Here is a 22,549-nt window from a genome sequence, read left to right on the forward strand (position 1 = left end):
TCCACCCATCCATCAGCCTGGGAACCGAACCTGATGCTTTCCGTGTGATGCCGGAGAGCTGAAAGAGGAGGAGCGATGGCGTCGTCAGTCGGTGGTCGCGCAGAGGTACAACTTCGGTGCGCACGAGTCATGTCAGCGGCCGACAATCGGACCTGCGCGCGTCGCGTACCTGTCGTTTGCATCACGTTGCGTACATGTCTACGTCGACTTGCACACGACACAGCATGTTTCGAATACACCCCTCTGTTGCGCACGCTGTTGGAATCTAATGCTGGAGTCGATACCTAGATACACTTGGGTTCTGACTTCCTACACCAGGGGCTCTAATCAAGCTCATACTGGGTTTGCTGACATCATAGGAACTGCTCGAGAGCTAGCTCTCACCAAATCACTCCAATCCGACCGAGTGCGCCCTACGTTCCGCTGGCTTTCCTCAATTCTCTCCTCACCTGGATCCTCACTTCTGGCACCCTAGTGGATAAGGTAGTCTGCCAGACTCAGCTTCTTCTCTCGCCTCTTGACCACGTCCTGATGCTTCGCCTTATGGAAAGTATCGCCGAAGGCCTGGCAACTGTTGATGATCGGATACCAGTCGCCCCTGTGATTAACGACGGTCTCATCACTCCAGTTGCGAAGGATGATATCTTGGATCAGGTGTTGTAGCTGCCAAGAAGCCCTTGGAAATCGTTTACAGAAGAAGTATGTGTGCTGGAGTAACTGCGGCACCAGTAGCTGCGAGAGTGGTCGAGAGAAGGCTTCGAAGAGACGCTTCATGGCGTAGTTCTGGAAGTTCTTCGCGCGTAAGCTGGCGCCCAGTTCCCAGCATGCGAAAGCTGCCTTGATTGCCCAATCCATTAGGTTCCGGTTTTTGAGTTTGCCGTCTGGAAGGATAATGGTTCGCAAACTCGGGACAGCAAAGTCTTGTGCTAGGCCTTGTCTCTCGCAGTACTCCTGGGTATATAGCCACTCAACGAACAGGTCGACTGCCTGCAAAGGTAGGGGTATGAAGTCAGTATATGTCTCACTTGCACTTCGTACAGCTAGAACTTACCTCGGAGCTATGTTCAGACCCGATGAAGTATTCACTGGCAAGCCCTTCGTTCCACTGGAGGTTTTCGCACTCGCTCTCCATCAACGTTTTGTGGATGGACCATGATGTGCCCTCGAATACGAGCCCAAGTCTAATGACACCGATTTCTCCATCGCGCATACTGCAGCAGGTTAGCCATCGCTATGAGCTTGTCCATTCCTCGGGCGACAACTTACCTTCTTGCCAATCTCTCGCCGTGAACGCGATCCTCCAGCTTTGCCGGAGCCTTGACCCCAGTCACCGTATCGTCTTGCAGGTGTCGATCTTGCACGTGTCTAGGGTGCATGTATGGACGGGCCATGTCGATTTTGGAAGGTTTGGAAGGTCTGGAAGGAAGCGAAAGCACAATGGAGTTGTTCTGCTGCTATATGGTTGCGCCAAGACAGAGGGTGAGTTGCAAGGTGAGAGGGCCGCGCGCTCACGTCCTCATTCACCGAGGAAGTCTTCGATAATCAGTCATCGATACGACCGAGAGCTCACCTCTAAGGACTCCAGCTTCAGAAGCCGATAGGGAGAGGGTCAGTCCGGACTACGCAGTCGTATGACAAAGGAAAGCGAATCTTGCGTACGATCCCGTCCGCCCGTTCAGGCGTCATGGCGAACTCAGGTAACACGAGCATGAATTTTGCACTGACTACAACGCTAGGAGCCCCAATAGAGACGACGTTCACAGCGTTCGTAGGTCCAAATATGTACTGCTTGAACAGAAAGGCGACGAGCATCGGGATTGGTTGCCACGAATTGCGACAAGCCGGACGTCTTCTGCAGCAACCGAAAGCTGTAACATTATTCAACAGAGCTCTTTTAGGCTGAGAATGCAGTACGATCTGTTGTTGGCAGAAGTGTACGGCTGTAGCACGCCTTCCAGATGAACAATCGAATACCTACCCACATAGAAAAATGAAAGCAAATAACATCAGTCTACATTACGTTAGCAAATCAACAACTTCTGTTTTAACTTCAATGTAGACCGTAGAGTGTTTTGGTTCTCCGCCAAATGTGGTGGTAGAAAAGCCTGAAGTCCGAGCGATTACCCTGATGGATTCAGGGCCACGCACGGTACATGTATCTCGCGATCACATCACCTCACAAAGCTGCTTTTTGTGCGGCATCCTCAGAGATGGTTATAAGACGATATGTGTCTCAGCAGCCCAAAGGCCCGTTGTACCGTCACTACCTAGTCAGATTGATTAAGACTTCGCCACCATCGACGGATCACATCCTCGACCGCCCTCTACACTTGGCCATAATGTGCGCGAAACCTCTTCATCCAAGAAAGACGTCATCTGTAAAGTGACAGCTTGTCACTCGCCACCTGGCGTTCGCTTTCTTGACACTACTTCCGGACCAAGCCCTCCATTAATACTTGGCCTGTAGCCACAACTTGCGCAAAAGAACGCTCTTGGATATTCTATCCACACTATTGTGGAGCGTGGGTAATGTTGGGCCGCTGAACCCCACCCTTTTCTAGCTTTAACCTGGGCTCAGCGGCCGAGATGCACAAGGTGCTCAACGAAAAAGACGACTGGGCGAGACTTGAGGAGGTAGTTTATTGCGGTATCAATAGTAGGGCCGAGAAGGCCTTGTATTTGGTTGCCACCACGGCTGTCATCCGGAAATGCGGGCGCTTCATCCCACGGAATTACACACGTGGATCATGTATACGGAGGGTCTCCGATTGGTTGATTCTGCTGTACGCGGTTTCCCTGCAGCTGATGTACTGGCAGGTGCGCTTACACATTTCCGCGGCAAGAGCGATGTACGTGCCGTAGCGAATCTCGATGAGCCGTTGGGACATTTAGCATGGCATTTCGAAATTGAAGCAACTGCTCACGCTTTTCAGAGCAAGATTCTAGAGAAAGAAGAATTCATTCGCGATATCGCAATCATAGGGTATCTAATCGTCAAAGTTCGCCGCAACCAGCTCATGCTGCCCACTACGCACAGCACCCAGTTGGCCCTGCCGCTTCGATAGAGGAGCGCCGTGTGTCCTTCTCATCGACCTGACCATATGGTATCCTGACCACCATCCAGTCGCACAGGAACTTGCCCAACACAGCACCCAGTATGATGGAGATGAAGATGTACCCGTTGAAGTGCATGACCAGCAACATGATGATGTACGCAAGACCGAGAGTCAAGCCGTGGATTGAAGCGCGAACAAGTTGTTGAAGGGCTGTGGCGCGAAAGGTAGCATGTTGGAGACCGAGAGTCGAGGTGGGGCCGTCGCAGCAGTTGGTGGGTGTCGCAGCAGCGAGAGCCGCCCGTTGAGCGTTGAGTTGGCGCTGGAATTGGCGGAGCAGTAGAGCATCGTATTCGTGGCTGACTCTTCGCAGGAATTCGAGGCAGACGACTAAGAGAGCGGCGCCGATGCAGCTTGCGGCCATCATGCCGTTGTTGGTCACGTGCCATGATTCGGACAGGAAGCAGGCGTCTTCGACACGCCAATTCCACAGCATCTAGAGAATGTAAGTCATGATATCATACCAGTTAGAACGGACTACTAACCTCTGTCACGCAAGTGCTGTTGGGCTCCATGCCCGCCATTCCTGTCATTCCGTGCATGCTGGCGATAATGTTCTTGGGCTGCGAAGTTTGGATGGATAGGTGTCAGAGGCTGAACCACGGAAGAGGACTGTCAAAATGATATAGCAGACGTCGGACCAGACCCTGCGATTGCAGATGCGCCGCCATGATATGTAGGAACGAGATGCCGTCTCACGACAGTCTGGCCCGAGCAAGCAAGCCGGCAATCGCGCCGCGAATTATGGGGGAACTTGCTCAAACACACTCGCACTAGCCACTTTGATCGCCCCAAGAGAGCGGGAACCGCCCAAAGACCCGCCTAAGCGTCGCCGCCCACTTCTCGAAGCCTTGGCCCGTGTTTTTACGAAACGTGCTCACCACGTTTCCGGTGTGCAATGCTCCGCCGGCGATAGGTCATATAGATATGCGGCGCACTCCACCTCGAGACATGCAGCACGCATCGCATCTCCAATTCTTGCCTTGACCATGGCCGCTGACATGCTCGTCGCGCGTGCGCACATCCAGAACTACTCCGAGGCGAGCGCTGTCGAGCCGCATTGGGGCTACGCAGATCGCCTCGTGCCCTGCACCAGCGACCCTGGCTCCTGCGAGTACCTCGACGTTGTCTATCGCAGTCATGACCTTGGCATGTACTACAGCGGCATCATATGGGCCACGATTGGCGCCATTCTGTTGGTGTGGGCTGTTGGCCGACACTTTGCGCGCTCACAACCATCCGGCGTGCAACTACCAAAAGAAGTAGGAGAAGGAGTACCGCAGAGGCGCAGCGCATTCGAAAGACTGCAACGGGCGATTCCATCATACGCACGACGATATCTTCTCCCTGATGCCGCACGACCAATCTTCGGACGGGTGACCCGCACCCAGGTCTTGACCCTCGTTGTCCTGACCGGCTACCTGACCATCTTCACCTTCATCGGCATTGTCTACAAGAAATGGGTCACGCCCGTCAAGAAGCTCCCCGGCGTCTACAACACCCGTACCAGTCTCGGACCATGGTCCGACCGTATCGGTGTCATCGCATACGCCCTCACACCTCTCTCCGTTATGCTCTCGACACGCGAATCCATCTTGTCGCTCGTCACTGGCCTGCCGTACCAGAGCTTCAACTTCCTCCATCGCTGGTTGGGATACATCATCTTCGCCCAGTCCGCTCTTCACACCATCGGCTGGTGCGTCATCGAGATCCGTCTCTATCAGCCCCAGCCAACCGTCGCCGCGGAATGGATCGTGCAAGAGTACATGATCTGGGGAGTAGTCGCAATGCTTCTCCTGACTCTTCTTGTTCTGCTCTCGACTCCCTGGGGTATCCGTCTCACCGGCTACGAATTCTTCCGCAAGGCCCACTACGTCCTCGCTATGGTGTACATTGGAGCCTGCTGGGGACACTGGGCGCAGCTCAAGGTCTTCCTCCTCCCCGGACTTCTGGTCTGGTTCATCGACCGCGCTATCCGACTTGCTAGATCAGCCCTACTTCACTACAACTTCCTGCCCTCTGGACACATGGGCTTCCGTGCCGCTTCTGCAAATATTGCGCTTTTTAAGGACGATGTCAACGGCGATGTCGTGCGTCTAGACTTTGACCACCCTCAGGATGCCTGGGCAGTCGGCCAGCACTTCTACCTCACATTCCCGGATAGCTCCATCTGGCAGTCCCACCCATTTACACCAATCAGCCGCCCGGTCTACGGTGCTGACTCCCAGCGCCACTCGTACATTTTCCGCGCAAGGGGCGGAGAGACGAAGAAGATTGCCGACCTGTCAATGAAGCGCATTGCGAACATGTCAAGCCACCGAGAATCGCACGAAAGCTTGATGGCCGATGCCCGCCTCTCTGTAGTCATGACCGGACCCTACGGCGAGCGTACCATGCGTGGTCTCGCTGCCAACTCCAACATCCTCTGCATCGCTGGCGGCACCGGTATCGCTTACGTCCTTCCCGTACTCCTTGACCTCGCTTCCAGCCCACAATCACCCGACCGCCACATGACGCTCATCTGGAGCATACGCCGAAGGAGCGACATCGACTGGGTCGGTCCCGAACTCGCTACCCTCAAGCGCAAGTGCCGGAATCTACGAACCGGTATTCACATCTACGTCACCCGCGCCGCAGAAGAAGCCAACCTCGATCTCACTGTCTCAGAAAAGGCCGCGCCCAATGAGTGCTCCAAGGAGATCAACTCCGCCTCTGACTCTTCATCTGCCGACGCATCCTCTGCGCTGTCAGTTCATGGTGTCGCAAAGTCGGAGCTGGGCCTCAACCACATCCAAGCAAGGCCTGACCTAGATACCCTAGTGTCAGAGTTCGTTGCTGGTACTGTACGAGGTGGCACCGAGGTGTTCGCTTCGGGACCCGGTGGTATGATCAGCGATCTTAGGCGGATAGTCGCCAAGAACAACAAGGGTGGTGAAGTGTGGAAGGGAGACGACAGGTGGGATGTACGGTTGACGTGTGATGATCGATTAGAGTGGTAGTTTGCTTGATCTAGATACCCCAATTGCATTGCTTTCATGTTCAACATGTCTTCCTTTCGTGTGATGTTACGTCCTCTCTTGTGCAATTTAGCGGCGCCCTGACAAATTGCATGATGCGTAATATCAGTTGGAGAGTCGGCAGAAACTGATGGATTTCGGCGTTCCGGCTGCCTGCTGACTAAAAGCTGCGCTAGCGCCCGTTGTGACGTTTGCAGGTGTCCAGCCTGTCGCTCGAGACAGTGGCGTCTCCTTTCGTTACACAGACATTCTCATGTTACACAAGAATCTCAGCAAGCACCAAGTAACGCGCAATCCTCAGAGAACGAGGAGTTATTAAAGTGGCGTCAGCCCGCTGCGAACTATACGGGGATAGGCCTTATCTCCGGACCCCACATCGTCACCACTTGGACCCTTGATTTGTCTCCGCTTTCCACCTTCGCTACCAACTGCTTTGAGCATTCTTACTCCGCGAGAGCAGTCATGATCGAGTTACTGGATCTGTGTTATGATGTTCTGATCGGAATTCTGGAAGAGATTGACCCCCACGATCTCGCGGCATGTGCACAAACGTCTAGAGGCTTCAACCAATTCATCAAGGAGAACAAGCGGCTTTACAAAACTCTTTACCTGAAGCACTTCGTATGCGATATCCTTTCCTTTCACCGCATTTCATGCAGCCTAATGGTGTGGTAGGACGACCCTCGACGCCGAAGACCGGCTGATCCTGAGCCAGAATGGGCAGGAGCGTTGCAGAGGGTGGTGAGATGTCAAAAGATTCTCGATTCTGCCAACAACGACCTCAAGGTATCTTTCCAGTTTCGATCTACAGGCAAATTTGCTAAGGAGTAGCAGAGAGAAGAGTTCACATTTGTCGCGACATGCGTCGACGAGCTTATCGCCACGATGTCACTAGATGAAGATGGCGTGACTCACAACAAACAATTAGTGACCAACCAGTTCCAGCGCATTGCCCAGAATCACGATGCCTTCATGTGCCGATCATCTCTGTTCGACCGTGCAGGTACAGGAAAGCAGAGGCCAGCTGGGGATGAAGAGAGTCGACAGCTGAGCGCAAGACTGCACAGTCTATTCGGCTTCCCGCCATCCAACGCTGGAAGAAGAGATCTCTCAACCAACCCATATGCCAGATCGCGTGTATACGACCTACGAAACTACACCGACAACAATGAGTGGGGCCCTTTCCGCGACGATGGCACCATGCGAGTGGATTGGGAGATGATCGAAAGCATCATGATTGTCATCGGCTACAACTCTTGCTACTGCACCCATACCGTATCGAACAAACTCCGGCCACCATGGTTCGCTCCACTTGATGGTGTGATTCCAGAAGACGACCATCAGATGGGCGCCGCACGGAACTATACGGCGTTGGTACAGCAACCGGACATTTCGCTCAACATGAAGGATCCATACGGAGTGGAAGGTATCTGGTCACGTGTAAGTTTTTGTTCGCCCGAGCACTCAAAGTCTCTCTAACGACATCTAGATCGTATGTTTCCTCGATTACAACGACTTGTACCACTACAACTTCAGCACCGAGGCGATGAAAGTTCCCTCCGACGAGCCGAGAGACGCACTCAACACTGATGAAGCCATCAGACACATCATCATGGACTTGCGCATCACAGACGTCACAGCACCAGGGCCTTTCGACAACCCAAAGCTACCCATTGTGCATTTCAGAGGCAAATCGAAGTCGGTAGACGCGCATTGGGATCCAAATGCCAACTCTGGTATTCGCGGTACTGTCAGTCTGACAGCGGAAGGAGAGGTTCGCTGGCAGACTATCTCGGTGTTTCAAGGGTAAGTACGCAGAGTTGTGGGCATACAATGAGCAGAGTATTACTGACTTTGCGACAGCGGTGAGGAGCGATGGCGCAGCGATGGCATTCAAGTTGGTGGGTTGCGCTGCCCACGTGGTGTTGTGGGAACGTGGTTTGACAAGGATTTCGATGCGTAAGTGATGGCTATGTGCGGACTGATGTGAGACACGCGCTAACTTTGAATACACATTAGTCATGGCCCTGCCGGACCGACAGCATTCTGGAAAGTCAGCGAGAGGCCTGTCGATTCTGCAGATGAGGACAGCGATTCCGAAGATAGCTTTTGGGATGCATCATGAGGGACTAGCTGAACTGAAGTACAATGGACCAGATCATAGCTTTCACATCTCAACATATCTCCATTTCAGCATCGTCGCCGGTAACCCCTCCACCTGTATCTCTTTCGTCTCCCCTGGTACCAGGTCAAACCCATTGTCACTCAGACGGCGTTCAGTGCCCTCATCGAACACAAAGCCCTTGACTGGCTTCGCTGAAGAAACGAACACTGTCTTCTTATCTTCCGAATAGCGCACATGTACGCCTGGGTTGTCAAAAGTGAGATACTTGATGGGCTCTGGCCAGGATACGTCGCTAGCGAGAAGCTGACCATTCCTGTACAACGACACATGGATGACGAAAGGGTCGACCCTTGATGTACGAAAAGGTCCACCCGGCTCTTGTGGGTCATCGACTTTGACGACTTGGCCAGTGAGTATGTCGTTTGTTCCATTGGCCGCAATGCGTGTCTTCTTGTGCTCTCCAGTGCCGATGTCCTTTCCTGTGCCGATTGAGATGTAGCGGATCGAAACATCGACTTCCATCTCTTTCAGTGTACTATTAGAGACCCAGAGATCGTATTCGACGTCCTGCCACAGCTTGTGCATATCGATGTGCCCAGTGTCGCGCTGCCACAGCCGGTCAGCCGGCCGCATAGTCCAGCTTTGGTACTTGCGTTGAACGCCGATAGTGATGGGCTGCATGGCGCGCTTGATAGCATAGTACGCTGGCTTTGGTACCTTGTAATAGTCCACCACAGCCCATGACATCGTCGGCCAACAGTCGTTCAGCTGCCACACCAACGCACCGCCACACTTGCGATTGCCAGCCGATCCCCATTGACGGCGCCAGGACTTGTAAGCCCACGACATCGCATCCGCTTGAATCACCTGGGTGAGATGCGTATACCCTTTCAGCAGGTACTGAACCCGGAAGTTCTCAGATACGTAGCTGATGAGACGTCGCTCATGACCAATGGCTTTGTTGCGGAAGTCCATGGCCATCGAGCCAGGGTGGAGGTCGTGCTGATCGTTGATGCACATCTCAAGTGTGGAAACATGAGGATATGCTTCCATTCCGAATTCGGATACGAAGCGGCCGCCCATCTGTGGCAGGCGTTGGTATGGCTCCATGGTACCGTGCCACATATTCCACTGGTGGATATCGCCGATCGTAGGATCCACTCCTAGGACCGTCGACTTGCCATCACCGAAAGGCGAGCTGGGGTGGTAGGGTATGTTTGAACATTCTTCTGCAATCACCTTTGGCAGAAGATGCTCGTAGATGTAGCGGGCTGGGAAGTCGGTCTTGAGCCAGGATTCCGGATCTTTGTCGTCAGGGTCGTACTGTAGTTTGTATCGTTCGACGATCTGATAGTCTTCGTTGTTACCTGCCCACACCACTAGGCTGGGATGGTTTCTCAGCCGTCTAACATTCTGTCTTGCTTCGATCTCCACACTTTTCAAGTACTCGGGGTAGGTTGGGTAGTTGGCACATGCGAACATGAAGTCTTGCCATATCAACACGCCAAATTCATCAGCGGCATTGTATAGCGCATCCGCTTCGTAGATACCGCCTCCCCAGATCCTTAGCATGGTTTGATTGCCATCGGCGGCAAGCTTCACCCACTCGCGGTAGTCGTTTGGTTTGAGCCGTGTGAGAAACGAGTCGGCGGGTATCCAACACGAGCCTCCGCAAAAGATGTCGACATCGTTGATGCGGAAGTAGAAAGAGGTGCCGCGTGCGTCTGGTTCTTTGATAAGCTTAGTGCGGCGGAAGCCAAACTGCTTCGATATGAGGTGAATTGGGTCCGGGACACCCTGCACAATGGCTTCTGCTCTAATGGTGTAAAGACTCTGTTGCCCATAGCCTCGTGGCCACCAGAGCTCGATGTTTTCCATGGTGATAGTAGTTTCCAGGGGACTCTTGCGGTTATTGATGGTGGTCCGTATACCGTCAATGTCTTCTCCGTCCTTCGAGATCATGAATAATATACCCGTGGTCTTACCCTCCCATTCGACACTCATCTTCAATTTTGCGGACTTCAAGTCCTGCGACAATTCGTATTGCACATTTAGGTCTGATAGGCGGCATTCCCACGTCTCAATCGATACTGGCTTCCAAGGCCCACATGTCATTAGGATAGGTCCCCAATCCCAACCCCAGTGGTACTGGGCTTTGCGAACAGGTCCTCGCGAGATTTCTGTCTGGTGTACGATGAAGCGGTGTTCTGGATGCTGTTCCACCAACTCGAGACCCTTCTTGCGCGCCGACTCAAAGACGATTTCGAGTACGTTGTCCTCAGCCTGAAGCTTGCCTGAGACGTCGATCTGATGCTCGATGAACATGTTGTCGGATTCCAGAATGATCTCTCCGTTCAGGTAAACTGTAGCGAAGGTATCGAGACCTTCGAATCGAAGGGTGGTGGCCGCGTTCGCCTTCCCATAATCGGAAGGCGCAGCAAAGGTCGTGCGATATGTCCATGTCTCATCGCCAACCCAACGCACTGCTAGCTCATTGAGGTCATGAAAGGGATCTGGGATCTTGTTGTGTTTGAGTAAGTCGCGATAGACTTCAGTTGGTGCATCGCAAGCCGGTAGGTACTCGTTGGTCGATGAACGGTCGCCCTGCTTGAACGTCCAACCCGTGGTTAGCGACGATGAGGTATACGGAACAGGCGTCATCTTGTCCGTTAGTTGTAGACTAGCGATGAGCTTGACCGATGTGACAGCTAAATGATGGACGTTCGGTGGTTGTTCACCCGCGGGTAAACACATGCGGGGTACCTGCCCCTCAAGATGCTTGGGTGAACCGCTGATCAACGACTACGGAGCTTCCTTCGTTCAACACAAGCGTAGGCACGGCCATACTTACGGATGTACATCAGAGGCCGATTTATCCCGCCGCGACGATGCGCCTGCGTCACATCCTCTCGCATCCACCTCTTCCGCAGACTCGCAGCGTTAGGTGTAAAGTACAGAGTTGGGTAAAAAGTACGAAGTTAGGTATAAAGTACAGGGTTGGGTAAGAAGGATAGAGTTAGGTAAAAACGGCAGACTTGGGTAAAAACTACAGAGCTGGGTAAAAAGTGTAGTTAATCCTTAGGTAAATAGTGTGTGCTTTGTACCTAGAAAGAAAGCATAATATACACCTAAGTAGAAAGCACACCTTAATAGTTTATACCTAGGTAAAAAGCGCAGTTTATACCTAAGTAAAAAACATAGTTTATACCTAAGGACGAAGTATAGTTTATACCTAAGTAAAAAGCATGTAGTTTATACCTAAGTACAAAGCATGGTTTATACCTAAGTGGAAATCGTAGTTTATACTTAAGGAGAAAGCATGTAGATTACACCTAGGTAAAAATCACATGGATTCTACCAAAACAAAAAATATCTACCCAAGCGGAAACTCTAAGCGCTGTTCAGGATCTGAAAGCCTACAAGATCCGGCCCAAAACTGTCTCCGTACCCTCGGAACTCAATCATGTTCTCTGTACCTTCCACAAAGCCATCAAGCTCTATCTGCAGCCGCAGACTCTCTTCCCAGTCGCCACCAGAGAGAGGGAAGGCCCATCGCTTCGCCTCAGCACCATTGACTGCGATCGTCATGTTACGGGTGTTGTCGCCCCATTCCCATGCAGTGGTAAATGCATAGTGGTAGTTGACGAAGTCGATACCCATGAGGTTCTTGCCAGTGGACTGAGAGCTGACGTTGGCAAACATGACGCTGCTGGCGCGGCCGATGTACTCAATCTTCGAGCCAGTGGGAAGGCATGCGCCGGACGCGCAGGAGAAGTTGTGTGCTGGTCCGGAAAGCGACGCATTAACAGCGGAATGGTACGAGTCGGAGGTGAGAGGGGCGGCTGCGACGATGTTGGATAGAACCCATAGTCGCAGCTCATGTCCGGCCAAGTCAGCCGTCTGGGCACCAGACAAGGTACCAAGATCTTTCGCAGCCCAGACATCGCGCACATCAGCCGAAGCTATGCCCAGTGTTGCCAGATCAAAGTCTACGGCTTGGGAGTCGTTCTTCCAATTCGCGACTCCCAACACCTGCTTTGATCCCGAGAGTTTCCCCATCCAGATATCCCACTCGTTTTCGGTATCGCGACGGACCAGCATGGCTTGCTGGGCAAGTGGGTCTTGATTGATGGCAATGACTTCCTTGTTCGAGAGGATGTCTAAAGAGCTCTGGCTGATGCGTTCGGGATCGAGGGCGGCGCCGATAATGAGAGGAGACTTGTTGATAGCCCACATGCCAAAGTGGAAGCGCTCTTCCTCTTCGGAAAGGGCATTGAGGCCCACGCTAGACTTGTCAGTTGACGACTCGAGATACAGCGTACTGTACTTACGTCAGCATGTCCATGTCTGCAAAGGCACCAGCAGTGGTGTGCCTGAAGTATGGCACGACCTGATTGGTGATGCGCCAGATGCTGCGCCAGCCATTGTAGATGTCGTTGCTGATTCGCCAGGTGTTGCCAACCTCAGCAGCCCAGTCGCCGACATCTGTGCCAATTCCCCACTGGCAGACGTAGTAGTGTATGTCGCGGTCTACCGCATCTAATTCGGCCGCCATGTGTTGGAAACGTGCTGGTGATTGAGCTTCTGCGGAGCTAGAGTCGACCATCGTTGTGTTGGAAGTAGAGTAGCAGTTGTCGTACCTGCATACCGTTAGCAAGGGGGAAAGCGTGTTGATGATGCTCGTGATCATACTTGAGGCTATCTCCTCCCCACTGAGCGAAACTCTCCGCATCTAGTTGTTCGTATCCCAGACTCGCAGGTAGCGATTCTGACCCACACTGTAGATACCCAGCGCCAGAGTAAAGGCCAAAGTCCAGTCCTAGGTCATGGAGATAATCCCCAAGTGCCTTGCCACCAGATGGGAAGAGGGTCTCGTTCCATTGAAGTCTTCCCTCTTCATCTCGATCATGGGCGTTCCAGCCACAGTCGACTGTAACAAAATTGTAGCCAGCGTTGCTCAGACCAAGGTCGATTAGGCCGTGGGCGCTTTCGTGAATCTTCTCCTCAGAGGGCAAGCAGTTCCAAGTGTTGTACGAGTTCCATCCCATAGGAGGTGTGGGTGATCTGACTGTTTTGGCTGCTGCTTGTAGGGCAAGGCATGCCGAGAGCAAGATGGTGGTAGCCATGGTGATGTGAGGATGTTGAATATCGCATGTCTGCGCCTTTGTTTTCAATCGCCCATCACGAGCTCACAATATCCGGTGGTCGCTGTGCTGCATACTGGATGACCTCACAGCAGGCAGCGTTTCCTGGCTACGGGCGCGGGCGACGGAGGAATTGGTCGCGATGCATCATGTTGCACGTCTTGGCCTGCACCGTTTGACATAGCGCACCAGCTCAAGGGAGTGATCGACAGCTGTACGAGATGCGCGTACAGGGATGGGGTGTTTGTATTCTGGGGTTGGGGTGAGGAGAAGGTGGAGGTTTGCCGGCGGACGCGTGACGAGCGATGGCCGCGAGCCGGAAGGCGCCAGTCGGAAGCCTTACCCCGCCAGACTTCGCGCGACCAGCCTCGCCCAAGCACCAGCTCGGTGTCATGGCCGGAGAGATTACTGCCTCACCCCCAACGCGACTCGGCGATGCGGAACTGGGTAAAGATGCTGAAGAATCCAGGTGCGACGACGCGCCTGCACCAAGCCCGCTCGAATACACATCCTTCACGCAGTCGCAGCGGCGGCGACTACGGCCGCTTCTTGGGTTGGCAGCTATCACGTCACCCTTGACCGCGACCATCTACTTCCCCCTTCTTCCCCTGCTGCGCACACAGTTCAGTACTACAGCGCAGGCTATCAATCTTACAATAACCCTCTACATCATCTTCCAAGCCATTTCACCCGTCATATTCGGACCACTGTCTGATGTTCATGGCCGGCGACCCTACTTCCTGGCCACTCTGGCCCTGTACGTCATCGGTAACTTAGGACTAGCTCTTAACAAGCGCAACTATGCTATTCTCTTAGTCCTGCGCGCGATACAGAGTCTCGGGGCCAGTGCAGCGTATGCCATCAGCTTTGGTGTCGTTGCAGACGTCTGCGTGGCTAGCGAACGAGGACAGATGCTAGGTCCAATCAGCATGGCCATGAATCTGGGCACTTGTGTAGGTCCAGTCGTAGGAGGCGTCGTGGCACACACAAGTGGAAACATCAATTGGGTATTCTGGACCCTGTTCATTGTCGGCGTAGTCTTGCTGGTCGGCGTAGGCGCGCTCCTCCCCGAGACGTCCCGCAACATGGTCGACAATGGCAGTGACAAGTCTAGATACCAGTGGTGGCAGTACAGCTGGGTAGGCCTCTTACGAGAGCGGATGAAGGTCAAAGCAGCAAGGAGACTGAATGAAGACGGTGCGATTGCAATTTCATCGGCGGCAGCCCCATGCCAGACGACTAAGCGGAAGTACGGACTATCTAACTTGCTCGCCTGCTTTCGCATCATCTTCTATAGGGATACGTTCCTCACCTTATGGGTTCACGGATCTTTCTACACAGTGGACTACTGCTTCGTTGCAGCGGGTCCAGACATCTACAAAGATATATACCATTGGAATGAGCTTTACATTGGCTTATCGTACCTTCCGCGTGGCATTGGCACCATTTCCGGGGCCTACTTTACCGGAAAGATGATGGACTACAACTACTGTGCCGTTGCTCGCAGCATCGACTGGACCATCGACAAGGTATCTGGTGATGACCTCCTGAAGTTTCCAATCGAGCGTGCAAGGACAAGATACAGCTACGCCATGCTAATGATATCGACAGCGACCATGATCGGCTATGGATGGACTGTCCAATATCACGCTCACCCGGCTATACCATTGATCCTACAGTTTTTGCAAGGTTTCTGGGGTTGCTACGGCTACACGACGTTCAGCACCTTGCTAGTGGATTCTTTCCCTCAAAGTCCAAGCACCGCCGCAGCTGCTACGAGCATCACACGCTGCGCCATGGCTGCGACAGGAGTTGCGGTCTTAGAACCATTGCTGAACGCAGCTGGCAGAGGATGGTACTTTACGACTCTAGGCCTGTGGAGTGGCATACTGTCGGCCTTGTGCGTCGCCCTGCTACAATGGAAGGGCATGTATTGGAGACAAATACGGAACAGTCGCGTAAATCAGAAGTGATCACTGGTCTCTGGACCGATTGCAACCATGGAGACCAAGGCTGGAAACTGAAGCATCACTGATAAGCTTCCCAATGATTTGTATGAGAGCAGATCATAATACAATGTCTATATGCTAGCATCCAAAGCACTTACCCCAAGCGCTTCGCCCTACACAGTATGATCCCGCTCAGATGACAGCAAAGCCATCTCAGCCTTATGTAGTGTTGGAGGTCTCTCACCTTCTGGAAAAGGCGCGTATCTGTCGATGAGAAAGAGCATATCGTTGTAGGCGCTTTTAGTGTGTTAGCTATGCCTTGTCACTTCCTGCTCGACTCACACTTGGCGAATCGCTTTACCCTGGGCAACGTGGTTGACCGAGTAGATGACATTCCAGTAGATACTGTAGAGACGATTCCGATCGTTCCACTCCTCTTTCGGCTCGCTAGGCTCTTGGTACCTCAAATAGGTTTCCAAGTATACCTTGTTGCTGATCTTGTTGTAGTAAGGTCTCCAATCCGCCACTTCTAGCTCATTATGGGCGTAGAACGCAGCAGAGTCGAAAAGATACACATCACTACCGTCAATGGCTGTACCGATGTTGCCTTCCCAGAGATCACCGTGAATCAAGCTTGGCTTGATCTTACGACCTTCCGTTGTTAGGGCTCCAAGCAATCTCGGAATCACAAAGTGAATGAGCCGCTTCTCGACCTTGTCGAGCTCATCCCAAGCTCCGTTCAACTCGAAGTCGACATCGATGACATGTTGCAGGAGTTTGATGAAGAACGTCGTCCAATCCTGTTCCCATGCTACAGACTGAGTCGCACGACCCTGACATGTTGTTACATGGAATCCGTATTGACCAGTAGGTGAGGTGCTTTCGCGATGGAGTCGAGCCAGCTTCTCACACAGCTGATCGGGATCAGGCATTTGGTCGCTCATCTCGATGTATTGTGAGACGAAGAAGTATGCCTCTGGTTCGTCATCTCGGTATCGTCCCCACGAGTGCGGCTTGGGCACGAGGTACGGCGCCCACTTGTACAACTCTGACATGGCGTTGAACTCGCCTTCTATCAAGGTGCGGCCATGAGCCTCCGAAGCCGACTTCAGAAAGTAGCGTTCCTCGGTACCGTCGGGCATCACAAGATGTAGCCGCGCGGTGACAGTCCAGGATGATACTCCAAAGCGGTGCGCAGAGATGATTTTGGTACCCTTTGGAAACTTCACGAGAACGTTGTCGTCGACCTTAAAGTCTCCGTCGTAGAGTAAGCTGTCTACGTGAGACTTGTCCTTGGGCACTTGGAGTGGAGTGGGTGTCTGCATCATGATCTGATATTGCGAATGCTCTGAGACGTCGACTTTGTGTCGCGATATAAGAGAATTGTTCAAGAGGATGGTGTTGTAACTTTGCCGAGATCTTGCAGGGTTCTGCGTCACGAAAGCTACGCCACCGAATCATGTGACTGTATGCACTCAAGAGGCACGTACCGCACGCGCCGTTTGTCAAACATGAGCGGCGCAGTGGAAGATCTGTGCCTAGTGGCGGTTTTTGCCCAGGTAGAAACGTTTTTACCTAAGTAAAACCTACTTTTTACCTAGGTATAAACTCTTCTACTTAGGTATAAACTTATTTCTTTAGGTATAAACTCTCTTTCTTACGTATAAACCTTCCTGCTTAGATACTAACGTTTTTACCTAAGAAAATACTACAACGTTAGTGTATATACATAGTACTTAGGTAAAAACCTTTGTACCTAAGTAAAAACTCTTACACTTTTCACCTAGGTAAAAAGTACTCTATGTTTAGGTAAAAAGTACTTTGTGCCTAGGAAACAACTCTATACTTATTACCTAGGTAATAACTTAAGCCCAAGGCGACGTCTTCTCCGGCTACGCACTTACTGCATGAACGCAATTGGTGACAGATCTTGAGCACAGGATCTTCGATCGCTGTTAATCAGAATCAAAGACATCACACACAGAGGAAAGCGGCAATACGAAGGGCTGCAAAGTGCTTGGTATTCACCTGACGCAATGGCGGTATCAGTCTGATCATCTACGAAGATGCTGGCGGCTGAGGCCACTTGTCCAGCACGGTCTCCTCACCCGTGATCGTGAGCTTCAGTTCAGCCTGCGTAGGCTCGTCAAGAAGCAGTGTGTACTCTCCCGGATACACTACCGTGTTGCCCATTTGGTCGACCCGCGCCAGCGTTCCAAGCGTGAGAGAGAGTGATGCCATCTTCGTCTGACTACCAGCAATGTCCCTCAATCGCGCGTATGAGACCAGTGTCTTGAGCGGGTATGGCTTTGGTCCAGCCTCGCCCCTGATGAAAGCTAGAGCGACGAAATCGGAAGTCATGTTACCCTTGTTTGTCACGCCAATCTCCAGTGGCGCAACGTCGCACAGATCAGGATACATCTGCGAACAATCGCTCATGATATCCTGGATGTTGTAGGTGAGTCCTTCGCTGCTGCTGAAGTTCGCCGCAAATGTGGTGTAGTGCAAGCCATACCCGAAGGGCTGTACCGATTGGTTGTACCAGCGGTAGGTGCGACCTGGACTGATGGCACCAGGACGAAGGTTCATGTTCAGCATCGAGAGATTGGTGTAGCTTGCGGGGTATTGCGTGATTGGTAGACGACCAGCGACGGCATGCGCGCCAGTGATGACATCCATGACGGCCAATCCACCATCTTGACCAGGCCAGTTAGCCCACATGACGGAGTTGACGCCTTCCATCGACAGTAGGGGAGAGTTGTCGACCATGTCGCCTAATACAACAACCACAAGCGGCTTCCCAAGCTTAGCAAGCTTGGTGATGAGTTCGACTTGCGCGCTAGGCCAGCTGATGTCGGTACGGTCGAAACCTTCTGCCGCTGCTGAAGTGTCTAGACCACCGAAGTAGATGATGTAGTCAGATTCTTCGGCCGCATTGAGCGCATTCGTTGTCCAGTTATCGCGGGCACTAGAGTTCTGCAAGACAGGACCAGTCGCAATAGACATGTTTAATCCGAGCTGTTCACCGGCCCACACTGGAGTACGCAGGTAGGGAGCAGGGCCGCTGTAGATACCGGACAACTTCGACGAGTCGTTGGCCCAGAACCCGATCATAGCGACATTAGACCCATTGGAGAGGGGGAGTGGAAGGGTATGATCGTTCTTCAGCATGACAAGACCCTCAGAAGCGACTTGGAGAGAAAGCTGCTGTGCCTCCGGCGTGTTCACATCATCGATGCCGAGGTCTGCGTATACAGCTCCAGCTCCATCAAAGTAGCCAGCACGAACGAGACCCTCGTACTGTCGCGTGAGCGCCCTATCGATAACGGTGACGTTCAAGAGTCCTTGATTCCAAGCTCCAGGGATATCGGAAGATCCTTCGTACTCGCAGCTGTTGTCCATGCCGGCAATGAAGGCGACTGCTGTACCTTCGGCGAGTGTATCCGTATAGTTGTGGTTCTCGGAAATATCAGCAACGGCCTCGCAGTCACTAGTGATGTAGTTGTTGCTTTCTGTCCAGTTCCAGTGGTCGCGCAAGATGGTTTGCAGGACGTATGTATCGGCGCATGTAGGGACGCCGTTGACAGCGTTATACGAGCACATGAATGAACCAACTTTGGAGTCTCGCGCGCATTGCTGGAAAGGCGGCATGTAATACTCGGCCAGATCCTGCATAGTGATCTTGGCGTCAAAGTTGTGGCGATCGACGCCGCCCCAAGCCTCCATGTCGTAGCCAACATAGTGTTTGCATGTCGCGATGATCTTCCTCTGAGCTTGATCGCCCTCTAGTCCAGCGAGCAGACTCTTTGTGTAGCCCTTGATGCGCAGAATGTCTTCGCCTGGCGTCTCTGAGCCCCGACCCCAGCGAGGATCGCGGAATGGGTTGATGTCTGGAGTCCAGTAATCCACAGGGGCCACACCCCCATTGCCAAAGGCACGCGCCTCGTTTCCGATGATGTTGGCGATCTTGAAGATGAGATCGTCGTCAAAAGCGGCTGACATGAGCAATGGCATTGGGAAAGAGGTGGCGTTCGTGAATGGTTCGGTGAAGTTGATTCCCGGGGCTCCTGCTACACCGTGCAATGCCTCACCCCACCAGTTGTAGGCAGGAAGGCCCAGTCGCGCTACACCCCTCGATTTACTACGTAAAAGTTAGTTTATTGAAATGAGGAAATCGCAGTGGACGCCTACCTCATCAAGTTGTCGAGCTTCTCTTCGTTTTCCATAGCCGCAACGAGGGCCATTGCCCGTTCCGTGGGCGCGGCATTGACATCGCAGATCTTGTTGTCTTTCAATGGACCATTGACACAATCAGGACCGATCGCGTAGGTGGTCGATAATAAAGTGGCGCCAAGAAGGAGAAGAAATGAGGCGGAATGCATCATGACTACACGGGTGCGATGTGTACACTACCGCTACTAGACTGCCCTTACCTGTCACGTTGAGGCAGCCGACTCTTTATGACTTCCACAACTCATGTCGTCCCAAGACCACCATGCAGCCAAGGATGCGAATTGATCCGGACAGGAACCCAAAGACGCGCTATTTTACTCTCCCGTGAAGCCATAGTGAGGGTTGACCGTGCTACCCCGCGTCCGCGTATACGAGCCCCGGATCTGCATGATGCTGTCTCTCGATCGACCCGCGATAATAAACGACATTCAGCCACCGGGCTCAACGGAACATAAGGCGCATGTCACGTCACATCACTTCGCATGGATTTGCAGCAGCGGTAGTGCCTCGGTAAACTTTAAGCGACTGGTTATTGTGCAATACGTGAAAAACGCGACGCTTAGCTAGCTAGCAGTGTGGCTCCTTCCCGCGTCCCACGGACAACGGCTGTAAGCCATTTAGCCATTGCTTTAACTAGCTTGGCTGTTCTTGGACTTGTCCGGGAAAACCTTGGTGCTCAGATCGAAGACGGGCAGCGGGCATGGGATTCCCACGGCTTCGCAAGCGGTAAGAATGGCGAGGTACCAGCCAGAGATTAAGCCCAGAAACCCGAATCCTCCTGCGCATCGCAACAACGTGTTGATATGTTCGAGATCGGCTTCAGTCGTGGCGGAAGCAATGGAGAAGTCTGCGGCAGCGATGAAGCCGAACAGCATGACGAGCCCGAAGAACGTAAACGTGAAGAAGAGGTTGACGCGAAGGGTACCGATCAAGAAGACGAAGCTGGCGAGCACCCTGCACACTCATTAGAGCCTGCATTCCAGCATACAAGAGCCGGTATTACTCACATAGAAACGTTGTGGAAGCCTTGAGACGCATTGTAGGCTGCGCCTTCCGCGCCTCCGAGCTCACCGAAGGCGGACGTCGTCTGGTGTATGGGGTCTTGCTGGTACGCCAAACTGCCCCAATGGCTACCATAGATGATGAAAACCGCGAAGGGAAACGCTGCAAGAAGTCAGTACCAACAGTAGGGCAACTATAGACAAAGGCAAACCGTACTGTTACCCAGGATAAACTCGGCGATGCCAGCGAGATTCATGGCTAACGCTCCAAAAAAGTAGTAGTCGGCGCTGATGCCGACCAAGCTCTGCGGAGCGACGGCTCCTTGGAACCCGCACAAGATGAGGATAGTTGAAGTGTATGGGACCAAGAAGCCAATCAGCCCAAGCAGTGTTGGATTGGCGAACCGCTTTGCGAGATCTCCACGACGGGGTGCGGATGGCTGGAAGAAGAGACGCTCGTACTGCTCGGGCGAGAGAGCGACTGTAACCTGGCGACTCAACGGCGCACCATTGCTTGCGATGTTCACACCGTTGTGCTCAGTCATCTCGTGATCTATCTTTGCTGTCTCTGACATGGTGGAAGGTGGCTCTTTGTGTAGATGGTCGTAAAGTCGTGGTCGCAAGATAAGGTGGAAGTTGGCTGTGAGATGGTATTGGAAATGACATCTTCCTGGGCCGCGGCATGATAACTATATCGCGACACGGAGATGGCTCTGATTGACGAGAGACGGCACACGGCTCAGATCTCACACCCTCTCGTCGTCATGGCTCGAACAGACCGAGGTATGTCGCCCGTCTCAGGCAGTGTATCCCCAGGTTTCTCCGCATGTATCTCCACATTTGCTGCAACGGCTGAGCAGAAGACGGGTCGAAGGCCTATCTCCGTCGCAATCCGAAAGCCTGGGTTGCGCTGGTTGGTGGGCGGTGGGCAGAGCGGCAGACTAAGCCTTGTCAAGCGGTGCGAAGCATTACGTTCCGCGCACTCGGCAACGTGGCGCTAGGCAGAGAAGAGGTAACGGGCCGCGCATGACATCACCGTCAACGCCTTGTTACTAGAGGTAGCTAGAATCTACGTCGCAACCTATAGCCTAGAGCTTTTCTAAGTAATTTAAAGTTTACGTACCTTTTCTAAGTAAACTTAGATATTAACCTATTAATAGACTTATACTTTTATAGTATTAAAGCTAGTTATAAAGAATAAAATCTACTACTAGTATACTAAAAAAATAAAACTAATTATTACTACTATTAGTAAACTAATTATAATTTAGTATACTAGTAAAAAAATAAAGATTATTAACTAGTATATTAGTGTCTTAAGCCTAATTTAGTTATCTTTATAGTAAAATAATATTAAAAGATATTAAAAGATATTAAAAGACTTTAAGCTAGTTCTCTTTAGAACTACTAAATAATTTTAATATTAATTTAGTATATATTACTATAGTAATATAGTTATTTTAGTTTATAGTATAATCTTATTTTATACTTACTTATATACCTTTCTTTATATTATAACTAGAAATAACTAGAAATAATATAATATATAGTAATAGAAATACTACTAATAGAACTTACTATATCTATTCTTAGCTATTAATTATAACTTTATCTCTATTTTATAAGTCTTATTTAAAATAACTATAATATATAACTATAGTATTTATTTAAGTAATAGTATTAAGTAAGAGAAGATAAGCTATAAATACTAAATTTTTTATTTTTTATGTCTTATTATTTATACTAAAATAGTACCTTAAGTCTAATTTAGTGTTATTTCTATAGTAAAATAATATTAAAAGATATTAAAAGACGTTAAAAGACTTTAAGCTAGTCTCTTTTAAAACTACTAAATAATTTTAATATTAATTTAGTATATATTACTATAGTAATATAGTTATTTTAGTATAGACTTATTTTATACTTACTTATATAACTTTCTTTATACTATAACTAGAAATAACTAA

General features: G+C 51.4%; 10 protein-coding genes across 10 annotated transcripts; 3 read left to right on the forward strand and 7 right to left on the reverse strand.

Annotated features, from left to right (window-relative positions):
* Positions 1 to 471: 471 nt before the first annotated feature.
* Positions 472 to 1,391, reverse strand: J4E79_011293 (uncharacterized protein; the record flags this gene model as incomplete). Its single annotated transcript, XM_049360123.1, has 3 exons — positions 472 to 987; positions 1,052 to 1,211; positions 1,267 to 1,391. 3 exons carry the CDS (start codon positions 1,389 to 1,391, stop codon positions 472 to 474), a joined length of 801 nt encoding a protein of 266 aa, XP_049205481.1.
* A 1,636-nt stretch (positions 1,392 to 3,027) lies between these two features.
* On the reverse strand, positions 3,028 to 3,655 carry J4E79_011294 (uncharacterized protein; the record flags this gene model as incomplete). The annotated part of the gene is made up of 2 exons (XM_049360124.1): positions 3,028 to 3,549; positions 3,599 to 3,655. The coding sequence occupies 2 exons, from the start codon at positions 3,653 to 3,655 to the stop codon at positions 3,028 to 3,030; spliced, it is 579 nt and encodes a 192-aa protein (XP_049205482.1).
* A 447-nt stretch (positions 3,656 to 4,102) lies between these two features.
* Positions 4,103 to 6,112, forward strand: J4E79_011295 (uncharacterized protein; the record flags this gene model as incomplete). Its single annotated transcript, XM_049360125.1, has 1 exon — positions 4,103 to 6,112. The coding sequence occupies one exon, from the start codon at positions 4,103 to 4,105 to the stop codon at positions 6,110 to 6,112; it is 2,010 nt and encodes a 669-aa protein (XP_049205483.1).
* Positions 6,113 to 7,015: 903 nt separating this feature from the next.
* Positions 7,016 to 8,255, forward strand: J4E79_011296 (uncharacterized protein; the record flags this gene model as incomplete). Its single annotated transcript, XM_049360126.1, has 4 exons — positions 7,016 to 7,570; positions 7,620 to 7,936; positions 7,994 to 8,089; positions 8,150 to 8,255. The coding sequence occupies 4 exons, from the start codon at positions 7,016 to 7,018 to the stop codon at positions 8,253 to 8,255; spliced, it is 1,074 nt and encodes a 357-aa protein (XP_049205484.1).
* Positions 8,256 to 8,297: 42 nt separating this feature from the next.
* Positions 8,298 to 11,009, reverse strand: J4E79_011297 (uncharacterized protein; the record flags this gene model as incomplete). Its single annotated transcript, XM_049360127.1, has 1 exon — positions 8,298 to 11,009. The coding sequence occupies one exon, from the start codon at positions 11,007 to 11,009 to the stop codon at positions 8,298 to 8,300; it is 2,712 nt and encodes a 903-aa protein (XP_049205485.1).
* Positions 11,010 to 11,645: 636 nt separating this feature from the next.
* J4E79_011298 (uncharacterized protein) lies at positions 11,646 to 13,381 on the reverse strand (the record flags this gene model as incomplete). The annotated part of the gene is made up of 3 exons (XM_049360128.1): positions 11,646 to 12,540; positions 12,587 to 12,895; positions 12,948 to 13,381. 3 exons carry the CDS (start codon positions 13,379 to 13,381, stop codon positions 11,646 to 11,648), a joined length of 1,638 nt encoding a protein of 545 aa, XP_049205486.1.
* Positions 13,382 to 13,704: 323 nt separating this feature from the next.
* J4E79_011299 (uncharacterized protein) lies at positions 13,705 to 15,372 on the forward strand (the record flags this gene model as incomplete). Its single annotated transcript, XM_049360129.1, has 2 exons — positions 13,705 to 14,648; positions 14,697 to 15,372. The coding sequence occupies 2 exons, from the start codon at positions 13,705 to 13,707 to the stop codon at positions 15,370 to 15,372; spliced, it is 1,620 nt and encodes a 539-aa protein (XP_049205487.1).
* Positions 15,373 to 15,686: 314 nt separating this feature from the next.
* Positions 15,687 to 16,676, reverse strand: J4E79_011300 (uncharacterized protein; the record flags this gene model as incomplete). The annotated part of the gene is made up of 1 exon (XM_049360130.1): positions 15,687 to 16,676. The coding sequence occupies one exon, from the start codon at positions 16,674 to 16,676 to the stop codon at positions 15,687 to 15,689; it is 990 nt and encodes a 329-aa protein (XP_049205488.1).
* Positions 16,677 to 17,406: 730 nt separating this feature from the next.
* J4E79_011301 (uncharacterized protein) lies at positions 17,407 to 19,592 on the reverse strand (the record flags this gene model as incomplete). Its single annotated transcript, XM_049360131.1, has 2 exons — positions 17,407 to 19,489; positions 19,540 to 19,592. 2 exons carry the CDS (start codon positions 19,590 to 19,592, stop codon positions 17,407 to 17,409), a joined length of 2,136 nt encoding a protein of 711 aa, XP_049205489.1.
* Positions 19,593 to 20,210: 618 nt separating this feature from the next.
* Positions 20,211 to 21,157, reverse strand: J4E79_011302 (uncharacterized protein; the record flags this gene model as incomplete). Its single annotated transcript, XM_049360132.1, has 3 exons — positions 20,211 to 20,535; positions 20,589 to 20,745; positions 20,800 to 21,157. 3 exons carry the CDS (start codon positions 21,155 to 21,157, stop codon positions 20,211 to 20,213), a joined length of 840 nt encoding a protein of 279 aa, XP_049205490.1.
* Between the last annotated feature and the right edge of the window lie 1,392 nt (positions 21,158 to 22,549).

This window comes from Alternaria viburni (assembly GCF_023758015.1).
Source record: "Alternaria viburni strain BMP 2772 chromosome Unknown scaffold_39, whole genome shotgun sequence".
In the NCBI taxonomy this organism is placed as follows: Eukaryota; Fungi; Ascomycota; class Dothideomycetes; order Pleosporales; family Pleosporaceae; genus Alternaria; species Alternaria viburni.